Source organism: Biomphalaria glabrata, chromosome 2 (assembly GCF_947242115.1).
Source record: "Biomphalaria glabrata chromosome 2, xgBioGlab47.1, whole genome shotgun sequence".
NCBI classification, from domain to species: domain Eukaryota; kingdom Metazoa; phylum Mollusca; class Gastropoda; family Planorbidae; genus Biomphalaria; species Biomphalaria glabrata.
Genome location: NC_074712.1, coordinates 63,016,344 through 63,033,490, shown reverse-complemented (window position 1 = coordinate 63,033,490; position 17,147 = coordinate 63,016,344). Strand labels below are relative to the sequence as shown.

Below are 17,147 nucleotides of genomic sequence, written 5' to 3'. Positions count from 1 at the left end.
TGTGGGCATGTTCCCCTTTAGTTAGAAACAACAACGATGAAGGTAAAAATCCAAAACAATTTATTAGTGAAAGTCATCTTAAAAACAAATTGATATATGATCTGATACATTCATGTCTAGCTGCCCAATCTGGACACAAGGTTACTTAAAAAACAGGAAATAGTCTCACCACCACCATAAGAACATACATCAAACCAGTTGGCCCTACCCAAATATCAATGGCATTCTTACTGCTCCTAAACAAAACTAGTGGGAAGAGAGTTAATCCTAGTATAGATTGAATTAATGAGCAGTTGTCAGTCTAGTTTATTGAAGGTACAGGCAGCTGGTTGAAGAGGTTCAAAAAGTTGATGAGTGAAGCAAGTTCATTTCAAATATCTTCAACTAGAAATGTAAGATACCTTAGAAGTACAGATATAAATTTCAGGAATAACTTGAAGTGTATAATACATCTCAAAATAAACAAACCTTTGCCCAGTATATGGATTCAAGACATTTAATAAGGAAACTAAATTGATATGAGTGTGAAAATGGATGCGATACTGAGGCAATACTTCACAAACACTTGCCTATAAGACATGATCCCTAAAATGATTAAGAAATGTTAATACATAACCTTGTTCCTGTGTATCGTAAAACTTTGTATTTCTTTATAAGCCACATTTAATATTTGGACTTGAAGGCAAGCCTTATTATTAGTTCTGTTAAGTGTTTATATAAAGACTGTAAGAACAACTGTAGATGGGACTGACCCTGGATTAGAGAGCTTCATATTCTGAGCTTTAATTAATGCATGGAGAAAAAGATGTATACAAAATAAACTGACAAATAACTGGGGAGAAAAAAAAATGTCCAAAGACTGTAAAGGATATCATAAAAATGTATACTTCAAAACATAACATTTTATGGTCTACATATCATACATAGCCACAATGAAAACTAACAAGTATATCACATCAAAACATACTGTTATTAGTGCCTGACAATGGCTTTATAAATAATTCCAAGTTAAATAGAAGGCCATTAGAAAAAAATAAATACGTAAAAATAAATATTTGATTCAGATGAGTATCCCAAGTGGTAAAGAAATCTACATTATGTGATATCTATGTAGCACTTATCCTGATGTTTAACTTGTTTTTACGAAACAAAAAAACTGTCATTTGGTCAAGGACTAGAATCACTGCCAAGTTAAATGCTGGTAAAACAATTCCATTAACAACCTTGAGGTTTGAAATATTGGATTGGGGAGAATGATGTGTACAACAGTGAGGATGATATGAAAATTTGTACAACTAAAAAAACAAAACAATGGAAGACATGATCACGTCTGCTAGTAAATTAAAAATAATACAATGTTAGACTCCTTGGTGATTAAGACTATCAGATATGAAGACTGACTGGACCAGTCAGTAGAAGGAAGGGGCTACAAAGATGATGTACTAAGTGATCTTTGACAGGACTTTAAAAAAAAGTTGATCACATTTTATTTCTCATTACATATCTAACAATATTCATGTTTGCACAAACTTTCATTCAATTCAACTCTCTAAGGAAAAAAAAATAGTTTACATGTATGTTGAGTGATTTATTACATAAAATAAATTAACTATCCAATGTAAGAAAAAAACATTTGGCCTCAGAATGAAAACCAAGTCTGAGTATGTCATGTGTCTAAGACAGTAAATGTAGACACAGTAACAGCTGAAGATTATGTGTATTAAATAACTCAATGAAGCCAGTTTGGAGTGTACAAGTTCTTTGAGTAGGCCAGGCTACGGATCAAATATCAATGTAACATAACACTAGGTACAAAGTATGAATAAAATATTGAAATAATGTAACAGTTATTCTGAATCCAGGAAAAAAAATTTTTCTTAGTGACTATAAAGGATTCAAGTGTTTAGTTTAAATAAAAAGCCATAGGAATTGGAATATGTTTTTCAGAAGTTCAAATCAAGAGAACTTTTGTTTACCTTCCTCCCATAACAATGTCTGCAGGCAGTGACAATTATTATGTACAAGTACAAGGCCATTAATTGGTGCTTTTTTGTGCTGCATTGCCAACTACTGTTATTTTTTATTCCTGTAACAATGCACTGAAAAACAAATTTACCACGAAACATCAAGCAGTTGGCAACACTAATTATGATGGTCAAAACTTTTGATATTATGCCATAAGAAAAAATAACTGAAATAAGAACATTTAGATCTAAGGCTGCCAACTAAAATCAAGCTGAAACAGAAAATAATGTCAACAAAATGAGCATTAATATGGCACTTGGATGTGTCGAGATCAAGTCAGTGAAATAATTGACAGTGGCATCACTTAGCTCAAGAACAAAATAATTAAACAAATCTTTTAGATAATTTAAAAAGAATTAAGCCAAGTTAAATTAGTTGTTAAGTTCAAATTATACAATACAGAAAGGCAACCAAGTCTCCTTTTTTTTTGCTAACTCTAAAACAAAAAGTTGTCACCTGGAAACAAAACTTAACCTGAAGGCCTGTGTCAATCATGCCACTTCCCCAAATCTCAATTGACATCAATGTTCTTTAATGATGTGGTCTAGAAGTGAGGGTAATTAAAATCAACATTTGGGGCATGGTGGCTGAGTGGTAAAGCGCTAGGCTTCTGAATTGGGGAGTCCAGGGTTCGAATTATGGTGAAGATTGGGATTTCGGTTTCTCATCAAGTCCATACAACTCTAATGGATACCAGACATGAGTTGGGTAAAGAAAGGTCAGTTGGTGAGCCCATACAAGTCTGATGGGTACCTGACATGAGTTGGGTAAAGAAAGGTCAGTTGGTGAGACTACACAAGTCTGATGGGTACCTGACATGAGTTGGGTAAAGAAAGGTCAGTTGGTGAGACTACACAAGTCTGATGGGTACCTGACATGAGTTGGGTAAAGAAAAGTCAGTTGGTGAGCCCATACAAGTCTGATGGGTACCTGACATGAGTTGGGGAAAGAAAAGTCAGTTGGTCACTATGCTGGTCATATCATACCCTCATCTGCCCTATAGATTGCAAGACCTGAATGGGGTACTTTACTTTTAAAAAATATATATCAACATCCCTGCCTTTAGACACAGTCCAGCAGTTGGCAACAGAAGCAGAAAGAGAATCATAAGTTTTGGAAAAATATCAAATACAATCATCTTTTATCAAATGCAATCATCTTTTCATAGGAATAAAATACAATCACAGTATATATCAACAGTGTGAAAAATATAAATCTAAATAAAACAAACATTATTATCACAATTATCAACTAGTTTATAGATGAAAGCATAACCTGATACATATGTCACGAAAGATTCAAAACAGTCTTAATTTAGTTTCCTGCCCAGATTGGAGAAAACTCTTAATAATTTAGTCCCTAAATGAACGTGTACATTTCTCTGATGAATGACTTAGCAAGTTTGAATGATACATAGTTTAGATGCAACAGGCACTGCTTATAAAAGCGACAGCAGCTCTTCTAATTGTGGACTATACTGACATGCCTACAAGTTTAGCACATAAAGTTGTACCACCAGTAACAGACCACCAGGCACATGGTAACACCAGATGTGTAGTTTGTTCACTGTCGCGTAAGAACAAGTCAGTGAGAAAGCAATTAGAAACTATTTCAATGCAACGAGAAAACTATTTCATCATCAACTTGTAAAAAATGTTATACATGTTTCGGATGTTCCTTCAGAGTTGAATATAATTACTTCCTAGTCCAAACCTCCCGCAGGACGACGGGGGATGGGAGCGGGCAGGGTTTGAACCCTGGACCATCGATAATTCTGAACGACAGTCCAGCGCGCAAACCGCACGACCAGGCAGCCATCCGACTAACATCAATTGATGCAACAAATCACAATCTAATATATAAAGCACACTGTCAGGAGTATGGATGTATAAATGTCACTTATGGAAATCAAAACCGTTTGACCAATCTTAATAAAATTTGGCATAAATGTTCCTTAAATCATGGTCATAGTGAATGTAAAATATCTCTTCCACAACAAAAAGGCGCTAGAAATTTTTAAAAGTTACAGAAATTTATCTCTATTGAAGAACAAAACTTTTGAACAAACCCAATTTTGCATAGTCACTTACACTTTCATGTGAAAATTAAGAGTTAAAAGAGCATATTGCCATATTTTACATAAATCTAAATCCAATGCACTAGATTAGTGATACACAAACTAAGGGCATTGGTCATATATAGCTACTTCTTATATAAAATATCCCCAATTCAAATTTGCAAATGTGAATATTTTTTTTTAATATAACTAGTACAGGCCCATAAAACTTTCATTCTAAAAATATTTTTTTTTCAAAGTACTCTATAAGAAGTAACTTTTTTTTTCTGTACTGTAGTGTTGAGAAGTTTAAGAGCAAGACACCCTTAATTAAACTAACCAGAAATCTAGATCGATGTCGATTTCTAGCCAATGTATTTATAATGTAATATTAAAACACGGACAAAATAACTAGTGTGTTCTGTGATCATATTAGAAAAACATACTCAGTTTCTTCCATGACATGATCTGATCAAATAAAGGCTTTACGAAAAAAAAAGAAAAAAAACACAAATCAAACAAAGGGAAGGAAGAGTCTAAGTTTAGTTTGTTTGTATCACACTAAACAAAGTTTGTAATCAGGAAAGTTTGTTTGTAGACACACTGAACAAAGTCTGTAATCAGGAAAGTTTGTAGACACACTACACAAAGTCTGTAATCAGGAAAGTTTTCTTGTAGACACACTAAACAAAGTTTGTAATCAGGAAAGTTTGTAGACACACTAAACAAAGTCTGTAATCAGGAAAGTTTGTAGACACACTACACAGTCTAGTCAGGAAAGTTTGTAGACACACTAAACAATGTTTGTAATCAGGAAAGTTTGAAGACACACTAAACAAAGTTTGTAATCAGGAAAGTTTGTAGACACACTACACAAAGTTTGTAATCAGGAAAGTTTGTAGACACACTACACAATGTTTGCAATCAGGAAAGTTTGTAGACACACTACACAATGTTTGTAATCAGGAAAGTTTGTAGACACACTACACAAAGTCTGTAATCAAGAACCATTGTTTAAAAAAAAAGATTTCAGTGTCATTCCCAGTCCAGTCTTCAACAGTTTGAACAAAGAGTCAATATATTTACAAATCACAAAGTTATAGGAATGAATGGATCAAAGACTAAATATCAACTTCTCAAGCAAGACGATATCTTATAACACTGTACGAAGGAGTTGATACAACCCTAGAGTATGCTGGTCACAAAACAAAACACTGCATGAATGAGTTGATACAACCCTAGAGTCTGTTGGTCACAAAACAAAACACTGCATGAATGAGTTGATACAACCCTAGAGTCTGTTGGTCACAAAACAAAACACTGCATGAATGAGTTGATACAACCCTAGAGTCTGTTGGTCACAAAACAAAACAACACAGTTACAAACATATAATGAATATTTCCAAGGACCATAACACAATGCCAGACTAACGACTTTGAAAAATATATAAGGGGGGGGGAAGGGGGGGGGGGTTTGGAGAAAGGGTAACAACATAAATCCAATATTCAAAAATGACTTTAAATAACATAGCGATCTAATTAACAAGTGTCCAACATTTCAAACAAATCATCTCGTAGAGTTATCCCACATTCAGCTAGAGGTTCAGTCCTGTGTACTTGCTGTTTATCATTTCTTTATTGGGGGACAGTGTACTGACCGCTGGCTCCATCGCTGACCAAATTCTGGAGAGCTGGTCAAGAAAACAAATACATTTTGTTTATGTATGTTTACAAATAATGCTTGAAAAATGTCAACACATCAACTTTAAACTATCCACATAACCATTAAAACGAACCTTAATTTTTTCATATAAAGATTAAAATGAACCTTATAAAACGAACCTTAATTTTTTCATATAAAGATTAAAATGAACCTTAAATTCTTCATATAACTATTAAAATGAACATTAAATTCTCCACATAAACATTAAAATGAACATTCACTTCTCCACATAAACATTACAATGAACATTCAATTCTCCACATAAACATTACACTGAACATTCAGTTTTCCAAATAGCTATTAAATTGGGCCTGAACTCTTCCTGATAACAACTAAAACGACTGATGACTTTGAAAAGAGCATCATGCGTCACACTAGCGTCTGAAAATCACAAAGTCTAAAAAACCAACCTCCGAGCCAGTTTCCTTTTCCACACGAGCCAAACAAGAAACGATTTCATAGAATATGTCCAGATACGTGTAGATCAACTGAGTCTCCATTTGTAAACAATGCAGGGAATAAAAGTTACGATTCTCCATGTTAGCAATTTCTCCTTCTTGCTGTGAACAACAGAGAAATAGCCGCTGAACATAAAGGTCAACTACGTTGTCATCTCAAGGAATTCATTTCAAACTAACCATGAATTCGGAAACAACTAAAACAAGTATAACTTTAAATTATTCTAACTATCAACTTTAATAAGCCCTCAAAAAAAAAAAGTTCAAATAAGTTTAAAACTAGTCTAAAATGTTGACAGAGACTATTTGTTCAAATAACTTAAAACTAGTCTAAAATGTTGACAGAGACTATTTGTTCAAATAACTTTAAAACTAGTCTAAAATGTTGACAGAGACTATTTGTTCAAATAACTTTAAAACTAGTCTAAAATATTGACAGAGACTATTTGTTCAAATAACTTTAAAACTAGTCTAAAATGTTGACAGAGACTATTTGTTCAAATAACTTTAAAACTAGTCTAAAATGTTGACAGAGACTATTTGTTCAAATAACTTTAAAACTAGTCTAAAATTTTGACAGAGACTATTTGTTCAAATAACTTTAAAACTAGTCTAAAATGTTGACAGAGACTATTTGTTCAAATAAGTTTAAAACTAGTCTAAAATGTTGACAGAGACTATTTGTTCAAATAACTTTAAAACCAGTCTAAAATGTTGACAGAGACTATTTGTTCAAATAAGTTTAAAACTAGTCTAAAATGTTGACAGAGACTATTTGTTCAAATAAGTTTAAAACCAGTCTAAAATGTTGACAGAGACTATTTGTTCAAATAAGTTTAAAACTAGTCTAAAATGTTGACAGAGACTATTTGTTCAAATAACTTTAAAACTAGTCTAAAATGTTGACAGAGACTATTTGTTCAAAAAACTTTAAAACCAGTCTAAAATGTTGACAGAGACTATTTGTTCAAATAACTTTAAAACTAGTCTAAAATGTTGACAGAGACTATTTGTTCAAATAAGTTTAAAACTAGTCTAAAATGTTGACAGAGACTATTTGTTCAAATAACTTTAAAACCAGTCTAAAATGTTGACAGAGACTATTTGTTCAAATAACTTTAAAACTAGTCTAAAATGTTGACAGAGACTATTTGTTCAAATAACTTTAAAACTAGTCTAAAATGTTGACAGAGACTATTTGTTCAAAAAACTTTAAAACCAGTCTAAAATGTTGACAGAGACTATTTGTTCAAATAACTTTAAAACTAGTCTAAAATGTTGACAGAGACTATTTGTTCAAATAACTTTAAAACCAGTCTAAAATGTTGACAGAGACTATTTGTTCAAATAACTTTAAAACTAGTCTAAAATGTTGACAGAGACTATTTGTTCAAATAAGTTTAAAACTAGTCTAAAATGTTGACAGAGACTATTTGTTCAAATAACTTTAAAACCAGTCTAAAATGTTGACAGAGACTATTTGTTCAAATAACTTTAAAACTAGTCTAAAATGTTGACAGAGACTATTTGTTCAAATAAGTTTAAAACTAGTCTAAAATGTTGACAGAGACTATTTGTTCAAATAACTTTAAAACCAGTCTTAAATGTTGACAGAGACTATTTGTTCAAATAACTTTAAAACTAGTCTAAAATGTTGACAGAGACTATTTGTTCAAATAAGTTTAAAACTAGTCTAAAATGTTGACAGAGACTATTTGTTCAAATAACTTTAAAACTAGTCTAAAATGTTGACAGAGACTATTTGTTCAAATAACTTTAAAACTAGTCTAAAATTTGGACAGAGACTAAGTCCTGATCAGACAATTTGATGACAAGATTAAATTCTTTTAAGAGAACCCTGGCAGTGGCATTTGCAGGCCAGTGACTTTAATATTTTTTGGATGAGTTGAAATTCAAACGTTTTCTCTACTCTACTTTCTCCTTGCACAGACTAAAACTGTTTCAAACGTTTACCTCCAGAATTTTTTGTTCCAACTGGTCAACAGCAACTGTCTGTGGAAACATGGAGAGACATCAGAAATAACAACATTGAATAACAACAGCATTTCAAAGTTGTAAGACAAATTTCCATACGGATAATAAAGATTATTATTATTATTATTAATCTTAAGTCATTTACCATGGAGCAATAGCATTTCAAAGTTGTGCAATCTTAAGTCATTTACCATGGAGAAATAGCATTTCAAAGTTGTGCAATCTTAAGTCATTTACCATGGAGCAATAGCATTTCAAAGTTGTGCAATCTTAAGTCATTTACCATGGAGCAATAGCATTTCAAAGTTGTGCAATCTTAAGTCATTTACCATGGAGCAATAGCATTTCAAAGTAGTGCACTCTAAAGTCAATAAACTGTTGAACGATAAATTATAATTAAATGTAATAACTGAACACGAAAAGTCTGAATTCTTACGTCTGAGTTCTGAACTGTGGCAGACATTTTCTTTTTCTTGTACTGACCCATCTTCTGTATGGCTCTCTGATGATCATGGAGGACTCCCTTCTCGTGTCTTTCACACAAGTCCTGGCACAAAGTGGGGACAAGATTTTAACCACACTTCACATTGTACTATAATCTATTTTAATTAGAATGTTGTATACTATATAAGTTCCCTTTGTACTTACTTTATAAGCCAAGATGAGATCTTCAAAGAAAGCTAATTTCTCCACAACTCCTTCTTCTTCATCTATAGCCTGAAGTGAGAAAACATAAACATTGACATTTAGTGGCACAATTCTAGACAAAATTTGATGCAGCTTATACCTATATTATTCCACTTCACAAGCTTAAGTAAGACTTGATTGGCAAGCGTTTGATGTTCCATCAGAAATGAAAAAACATTAGCTCCTAGCCCAGATCCTCACAGCTATACAGAGTGTTGGGCTGTTGTGGTAGTATGGTCTGTCTGAGGTGGATTAAAATGGGGCATTTAAAGAGGATATGATGCACAGTATCATAAGAGTTGACGCAGTGTCTGCAGACTGTGGGTGTGTGGGATTTATTCTGATAAGGTGATATTTAAAGGTGTGTCCTGCTCTGACTTAAAAGATTGTAGAAGCTAATGATCTCCAATTTCCTTCAAGTTTACATACCGCTTGAGAAGATTTGTCCGCAATGGAAGCAAAGTCAACAGATAGTATTCTGAAGCCTCTTTGCAGTCGTTCCCAGGTTTTACTAGTCCCCGTGGCCCAGGCTGTAATGGGTGTTGTATCGTTGCTCATAATGCTACAAACCAAACCAAAGGAATTGTAAAGAGAAAAGTGAATAGAATTATTATGGTTTTCATTGTCATTTTTTTATAGCAACAACTAATTCAGTCTAATATAACAAACTTTCTTTTTTTTAGCTAGGTAGCTGAGTGTCTGTTACAGTTATCTTTAAAAAATGTTTATTGTATAATTATTAATGGTAGTAATACATGTTGAAGGTTCTTCTCTGTTGATAACATTTCGAAACATTCCTTTTTTTGTTGTGGGGAAGAAGATTCAGAGTGATTTACCAACTACAAACAAAATAACCAAAAGAACAAAAAGAGACACAGTAAGAAAAAGTGAAAGAGAGAGAGAAAAAACACTTTTAGATTTTTTCAAATTTTTATCAATAAATGGTATTAGATGAATATTTTAACAAAATATTACAATTTTTTTTTTGGATACTGTTATAACTCTACTCGCGACGCAAAAGGGTTAACTGTGTGTGATCAGCTGACATATGTGACACAGGCCAGTAATACAGTTTAGCGTGCTATATTGAAAGGCAAGGGACAGTACTGGCATGAACTTTGCACATGAATAACACCCGTGTTATGGTCATCTGATCATTAGCCTGCGCAGACCAGAGACTCAGTGTGTAGGAAAGCGGCAGTTAAAGACCGGAGAGCGTTGAGCCCGGGACTGTTAGTCAGTCATCAAGTTGGTCCTGGTGCAGTCCTCCAGTGAAACGTATGAGTCCAGGAAGAGACATTAGAGTTTATGAGTTTAGTACAGTTATATACGTTGTAGTAGTTGATTGTGTTGCCAATTGTGTCGTATTGGCTGTTTTATTTGACCCTTATTAAAGCACCAGATTATTTAGAGCTCTTGTTGTCAGGTTCTTGATGTGTTGTGTTATGTTTAGCAGTGTTTACAGAAGGCCTGAGTAGGAGAGAGAATGGTAACAATACTAATATTAACCTCTCCTTTATGTTTGAACTTGGAAGTTTCAGGTGTTCCTCCAGAAATGAAGATCATACATCCTGGCCCAAAACCTCTGGCAGGATTAACAGGGGATGCTGGTGGGCAGTGTTTTAACATGGAACCATGAAGATGACAGTCTAGAGCACATCACATGATCAGACAAAGCCTTATCTTATGATTTAACAATTTAAAATTCCTTTACTAGTTTAATAAAATACTCTGAAAGACACAAAGGTAAAGGCACATTCCTCGTCCCATATGCTAGGACAAATTTGTACAAGTGCTCCTTCTTCCCTAGTGCTATTAGAGCATGGAATGGGTTGCCTGAGCTAGCCAGGAAAACAAGTGACTCGGCAGAATTTAAGTCATTGGTTAATATGCATGACTGAATGCATGACGCGTAGGACGTAATCATCTTCTTTTTTGAAGTAACGTCTGTATTATATAAGATAAGATACTAGTTCAACGTTACAAAGGGTTTGTATCCACATGCTGGTTTAAATAATGCAATGCTACAAACACCAACAACAGGTAACAGCCCTACACCATTTACCTGAACTGTCTCCCCAGCTGTAGCATGTCTGTAGCATAGTTTGTAGACCTGCACACCAGACCCTCGGCTATTTCTTTAAACTTAGCCACGTTGCTGTGAATAAGTTTGATATGCTCTTTGCTGATAGCCAGTTGCTGTTGTGTATCCATGGGAACCAAGTCCTGACAAAGAAACATCAAGATAGATGAAAATATGAAAACTATAATAAACCAAGCATTAGATAGGAGCATGGTGGCTGAGTGGTAGAGCATTGGGCTTCAAACCAAAGGGTCCAATCTCAATGAAGACTGGGGGGGGGGGGATTTTTAGGATGCCCCTGAGTGCACCCAACTCTAAAGAGTATCCAACTCTAAAGTGCACCCAGCTCTAAAGTGCACCCAGCTCTAAAGTGCACCCAACTCTAAAGGGTATCCAACATTAGTTGGGGAAAGTAAGGGTAGTTGGTCATTGTGCTTGTCATATTACATCCTCATAAACTGTCACCCATAGAAACAGATGACCTTTACATCATCTGTACTACAAATCGCAAGGTCGGAAAGGGCAACTTTATTTTTTTTTTACTTTAACTCTTTAGCTGCTAAGCCCACACCTAAGAAGCATCTCTCTGAATACTAAGCAAAGGGAGGTAACTCCAAAACATCAATAGACTGACTTTACAAAATATATTTTAAAAAACATAAAACAACATCTATCAATAACAAAAAATACTTCTAAAAAAAAGAGAAATGGATGACCTTTAAAATGATCTATAATTTGAATAGGTTTTACAAGATTAAAACAATAAAAACAACAGGTAAAGACGAAAATTTGTTCGAGTGCCTGATTTTTTGAAGATCCATCCCCCCCCCCCCCCCCCAATCAGATCTGTAATTTTTGGTAATATTTAAATTTTACCCAAAGACCAGTAATGTTTTTAAGTAGGAATTTAGTAGGCCTATACAATAAACATGCTTATATATAAAATCTGTATATGTCTTGAGTATTTACTGACTTTCACTGGGTACGCGTGAGGCCCTTAGTTGCCTGAACACGGCATCATGCTGATGTGGTTCTGCATGTGTCTCAGATTTCATGACTTCTAGCATAACAAAGTAAAAGTAATCAAACCATTGTCCAAACCAACGTTGTCAACACCCCCCAACTAGATCTATTTCATCTAAAGTTTTCATGTGGTAAATAAAAACTGTTCAAAATATCAGTCAAAGATGTTGAAGATTCATTGACGCTAGATCCAGAATAGTCTAGATCTAGGCTAGATGATCGATCTAATGTTTACTTCACTCTCTCTCTGAATCGGACTAGATCTAAGTCTAAATGTAGCACTAAATTCTAATGATCAATGTCTTGATCAATATCAAGTTCATTATTAGCTGTATTTAGTGTATTATTTGCGATAACGGGTCTAAAAATTGAAAGGTCATTGAGAAAATGGCCTGTGCAGCTAAGAAAAATCGAAAAAAAAAATCAACAAACTTCGAAGGCCCATAGAAACTGAAGCGAAAGACGTAAAAACATCCGTTTTTTTTTAACGAAACAATCTATATTTCTACTTTTTAAAAAACCCAGCCAGCTCAAAATAACACCACGCGTCGCGCAGGAAAACGAGAGCTACGCAAGTCACGCTGTGTGTGTGCTGTGGCGGGCACATTTGGGCGCATTAGTACTGAGGGGGGAAGGGCGCATTTGGGCGCATTAGTAGCTAATGAGTTAAACATTAGGTACATCATGTAATCACCTATTAACACCTAATTATAAGCATTAATTAAAACTGTTTGACAATATAAGTTACTAAATGCTTTCCCAAACAAATGCCTGGTGATTTAATCCCACTTTATCTATAAATGTTTTTTAAGCTAAAAAATATGCACAATAAATGAGCATTATAAACTGTTTGACTGTTAAGCAGAATCAGGTAAAAATATTGAAAGGCACAATCTTATTTCTAACACGTTTGAAGATGTTAGTAACTTTTAAAGTTCGTTACACTCAAGGCAGAGGTAAATTGGGTCTGTGGCAGTATAGCCTGCTTTTGCTTTAAGTTCATTATCAATATACCTCCAAGTTTTTTGGGTGGATGTATTGGGAATAATTTTCTAAGCAAATCTGGATGTTTTTAGTAACTCATGAAGTGCAATGAAATCCTTGTATCTGCACAGGAAAGTTGAAATACATTACAACTTTTTATTTCTGGTGACTCTTTGCTGCAAGCCCAACACAACACCACCCAGTGTCTCCAAGCCATGAGGAAAGATCAACGCAAGCTTTTCCCAGTCGTGGGTGTTGATTCTGGATTCCTTGAACAAGGTCTTGCTCAAAGATTAAGTGAAACAAAGTTTAAATCTTACCTTTGCTTTACTGGCCATGTCACTTGTCATGAACTCATCAGGGATCCCTCGGAACTGTTCTTTTATTTTATACTGCACATCCTACCAATAAAAAATTTTTTGGTTAATTATTGCTTTTATAATGCCAAATTTAAGTCGTATTATTCTGATTATTGAGAAGAAAATATGATCAGAACTGAGCTTACATTTCCAGCAAATGTCAGGAAAAATTTCACTAACTTGTCATCATGCATCTGAGGATGTCTGGCCACAATATTTAAATATCTGCGCAAACACTTCCGTCGTTGCTCTATGAACTCTCTGGAAGCTAAGAGTTAAAACACATTCAATTACTCACGGTGTACTCTTTCCGCAATTCAAACAACCAATTTAATGTTTATTCAGACGTTTTAAACTAGGATTAAAAGTTTATACACAAAATCTTTTAAGTTTAGTTTAGCCATGTTTTGTTTTGTTTTGTTTGTAAAATGTTTCACATGTTTGGGAAGTTCCTTGAGAGTTGAAGATAATTTACTTCCCAGTCCAAACCTTTCGTAGGGTGTCAGGGGATGGCAGTGGGCAGGGTGTGAACATGGGACCATGGAGAAGTCCAGCACAAGTACTGCACGACCAGGCATGGATTCTCTACAATATATACTTTATCCAGAAATGTGGAGTGGTAGAACACGTTGCTCATATCAAAAGTCATGGGCCAGATGCCTAGTGGACACTAAGACAGGAGACATTCTTAATTCAATCCATCTAATTTGGATACAAAGACACCTGATCAAAAATAACAAAAAAAAAAAAAAAAAACTACTGGCCTGCCATTTACCCCTCCCACATAACAGTTAAGTGAATCTGTACATTTGATATTAGGTTTTAAAGAAAATATTTTATCCAGAATATCCCTGATACGGTACCAGTCTTCCATTTCAGTAGAACACGTTGCTCATATCAAAAGTCATGGGCCAGATGCCTAGTGGACACTAAGACAGGAGGCATTCTTAATTCAATCCACCTAATTTGGATACAAAGACATCTGTTCAAAAAAAGAAACCTACTGGTCTGCCATTTACCCCTTCCCCATGTCAGTTAAAAGTGAATCTGTACATTTGATATTAGGTTTTAAAGAAAATATTTTATCCCTGATAGCTGTCTTCCATTTCAGTAGTTCTTTAAGTGAGATGAAGTTTGTAATCTTAAACCAATGAGTTTATTAGTTAATTACCTCCAAGCTTTTTGGGTGGAAGTCTGGGGATAATTCTATATGCAAATCTGGCTGTTAGCAGTTCATGAAGTGCAACAAAATCATTATATCGGCGCAGGACAGTTGCTTTGTGTCGCTGAAAATGAAAATATAAGCATTATTAAACGTCACTTTGATTTTGTATATAAATGCAGTATTTTAAAGTAAATTACTGAAAGAGTAGCCTCACCTTGCTGGTAACCTCATATTCCACATGTTTAAGAATAATGCCTTTTTTCTCTGGCACCAGCTCTAACTTGATACTGTCAATGTCACACAGATCCTTAAAGTCAAAACACAATACATTCGGCATTCGCTCCCGACGTATTTTTAAGCTTGCAGCTTTAAGGTCGGACAAATCTCCTAGAGATGGTTTTGGTAATTCTAAAATGAAAAAGAACATTCTAGCTGTATACTACCATTCTAGACAACAAACTAAAAAACAAAACCCTGTTAATATTAACTTATGAAGGTGTTAATAAGCAGCCTAACTCACATACAATAATAATAAAAATAGCTTTGTCTACTAATAAAAACTTTGAAATAAATATTTTAACAGAGCTTTCAGTTCTTTTATATTTATGCAATCACTAGCTTTTAGAGGTTGAGATGTAGGCCTACCTTGACCAGAAAATGTCTCCAGCAACTTATCACTGACAGTCTTTCCCTGCTGAGCAAGAGCTGTTAATGCTAAAGCTTTATATAAACCATTTCGGGTCATAAAGCCTTGTTGCGTGTCAATCAGGTCCCAAATCTGAAGCACATGAAATACAAAAATATCTAGCAGTCTGATGACATCATAATTTGGAGGAAAAAAAATAATGCTAACCAAAATGACAGTCAAAGTAATAAACGACAGACTTTTAAATAACTGGTGTCTCACTAACTAAAACTTGAGATTTCTGTGCACAGAGATACGCCAAATTATTCTATTTTTTGTTTGTTTGTTGGAAGTGTAAAAATTTTAAGTTATTATAAACATTATTAGTGGGAAAAAAAATATAAAAAAATAGCACTAGGGAAAAAGAAGTATTTGTACTAATTTGTCTTAGCATATGGGACAATAAATGTGCCTTTAAAATATGGTACCCAGATCAACAATTAAAAAATTTTTTTTTAAAAATCCAATTTTTTTTTTCCATTTTGTGACAACTCATGCATAGAGTCTAGCTGTATGCTTTGTAGCAGATATAGATTTTTTTTTCTGGTTTATAGTTATTTTCTAAATTCATATTTTGGAACAAAAAAGTCTTGGATAATTAGATCTAAATCTATTCTTTTTTTTTTCTCTACATAGAATATAGAAATATCTATCCATTGGTAGTAATGACTTAGTTAAAAATAAAATACTCAGAAAGACACAAAGATAAGGGCACATTCCCTGTTCCATATGCTTGGACAAATTTGTACAAATACTCCTTCTTCCCTAGTGCTATTAGAGCATGGAATGGGTTGCCTGAGGCAGCCAGGAAAACCAGTGACTTGGCAGAATTTAAGTCATTGATTAACATGTATGACTAGATTGACCAAAGAACATGCCTAAAGTAACATCTGTATAAATTTCAAAAGATAAGAAGATAAAAGTTCATTAGTTAAATCTAGAATAATCTACATCAAGTTTATTTTTATTAGTTTTACTTCAAACAGCTGGAATCTAGAACTCTGTATCTTATCTTATATAATACATACGTTACTTCAAAAAAGAAGATGATTACGCCCTACATGTCATGCATTTAGTAGAGCTAGAATTCTAGATTTACTGTTACTGACTATATGAGTCCTAGACTCACTTTCAATATTTCATATATATTGCCTTTTTACATCTAGATCTCTACTAATAATAAAAATATCTATACCGTCGTTAGAATCTAAATAAAATAATACAGTAAGTAATTTGATCAGTTATTGTTACTGTTGACAACACTATAACTAACTAAGACACCATTTAGTCATAGTGCATATTAGTCACTATAGTTGCATTAGATCTAGACTCTAGTTTAGATCTAGTAGTGCCACTGTCACAGTGTCAGTGTGGCTTTGGGCTTAGCCTCTGGGCCTGTCCCTAGCCCTAGGTCAGGAAAGACACACCCCTTTCTTTCTGAAATACTTTATAGTTATGATAGATCTGCTAAACACAAAGTAAGTTATGTTTCAAACCGTAAATTATAGTAAGCACTGTAAGCCGATCTGGCCTTCCATACTAGATCTAGAATCTAGATTAGATCTATTATTAACATACTTGCATAATAACATGTTTAGGAAGGCTGGATTTGACCAACAGTTGAACGAACAGATCGCGGTCCACTTGCTCTTGATTTGGACAAACAATATCGTAAACTTCTCGATAAAAGGATGGAATCGAGCCTGCCGAGAAAGGTTCAATAACAGTCAAATGTTAAAAAGACCATTCGCTAATAAAATATTAAAAATAAAGAAATGTATTAACTTAACAACACAAATTATGCAAAGTCAATGGGTCGACACATACCGAAAACAAGATCGGCTGTCATCTTGCTGTATAAGTCATGTGACAATGTTGTGAAGTAACATGTAAAAATAGGGAAA

At 34.1% G+C, this 17,147-nt stretch overlaps 1 protein-coding gene across 1 annotated transcript; it reads right to left on the bottom strand.

The window, feature by feature from the left end:
* Positions 1 to 43: 43 nt before the first annotated feature.
* Positions 44 to 17,147, bottom strand: LOC106060337 (sorting nexin-8-like). The gene is made up of 14 exons (XM_056021855.1): positions 17,071 to 17,147; positions 16,822 to 16,946; positions 15,204 to 15,336; positions 14,773 to 14,966; positions 14,565 to 14,679; positions 13,540 to 13,661; positions 13,355 to 13,435; positions 11,010 to 11,170; positions 9,374 to 9,506; positions 8,906 to 8,974; positions 8,694 to 8,804; positions 8,237 to 8,275; positions 6,215 to 6,364; positions 44 to 5,772 (listed from the first exon to the last, which is right to left on the bottom strand). Exons 1-14 carry the CDS (start codon positions 17,090 to 17,092, stop codon positions 5,677 to 5,679), a joined length of 1,551 nt encoding a protein of 516 aa, XP_055877830.1. The 5' UTR covers positions 17,093 to 17,147; the 3' UTR covers positions 44 to 5,676.

Coding starts and splice junctions, on each gene's coding strand:
- LOC106060337 (XM_056021855.1), bottom strand. CDS start 17,092: ATGACAGCCGATCTTGTTTTCG. Junction 16,947..17,070: donor GACAGCCGATCTTGTTTTCG/GTATGTGTCGAC, acceptor CTTTCTCGGCAG/GCTCGATTCCATCCTTTTAT. Junction 9,507..11,009: donor CAGCTGGGGAGACAGTTCAG/GTAAATGGTGTA, acceptor TTTGGTTTGTAG/CATTATGAGCAACGATACAA.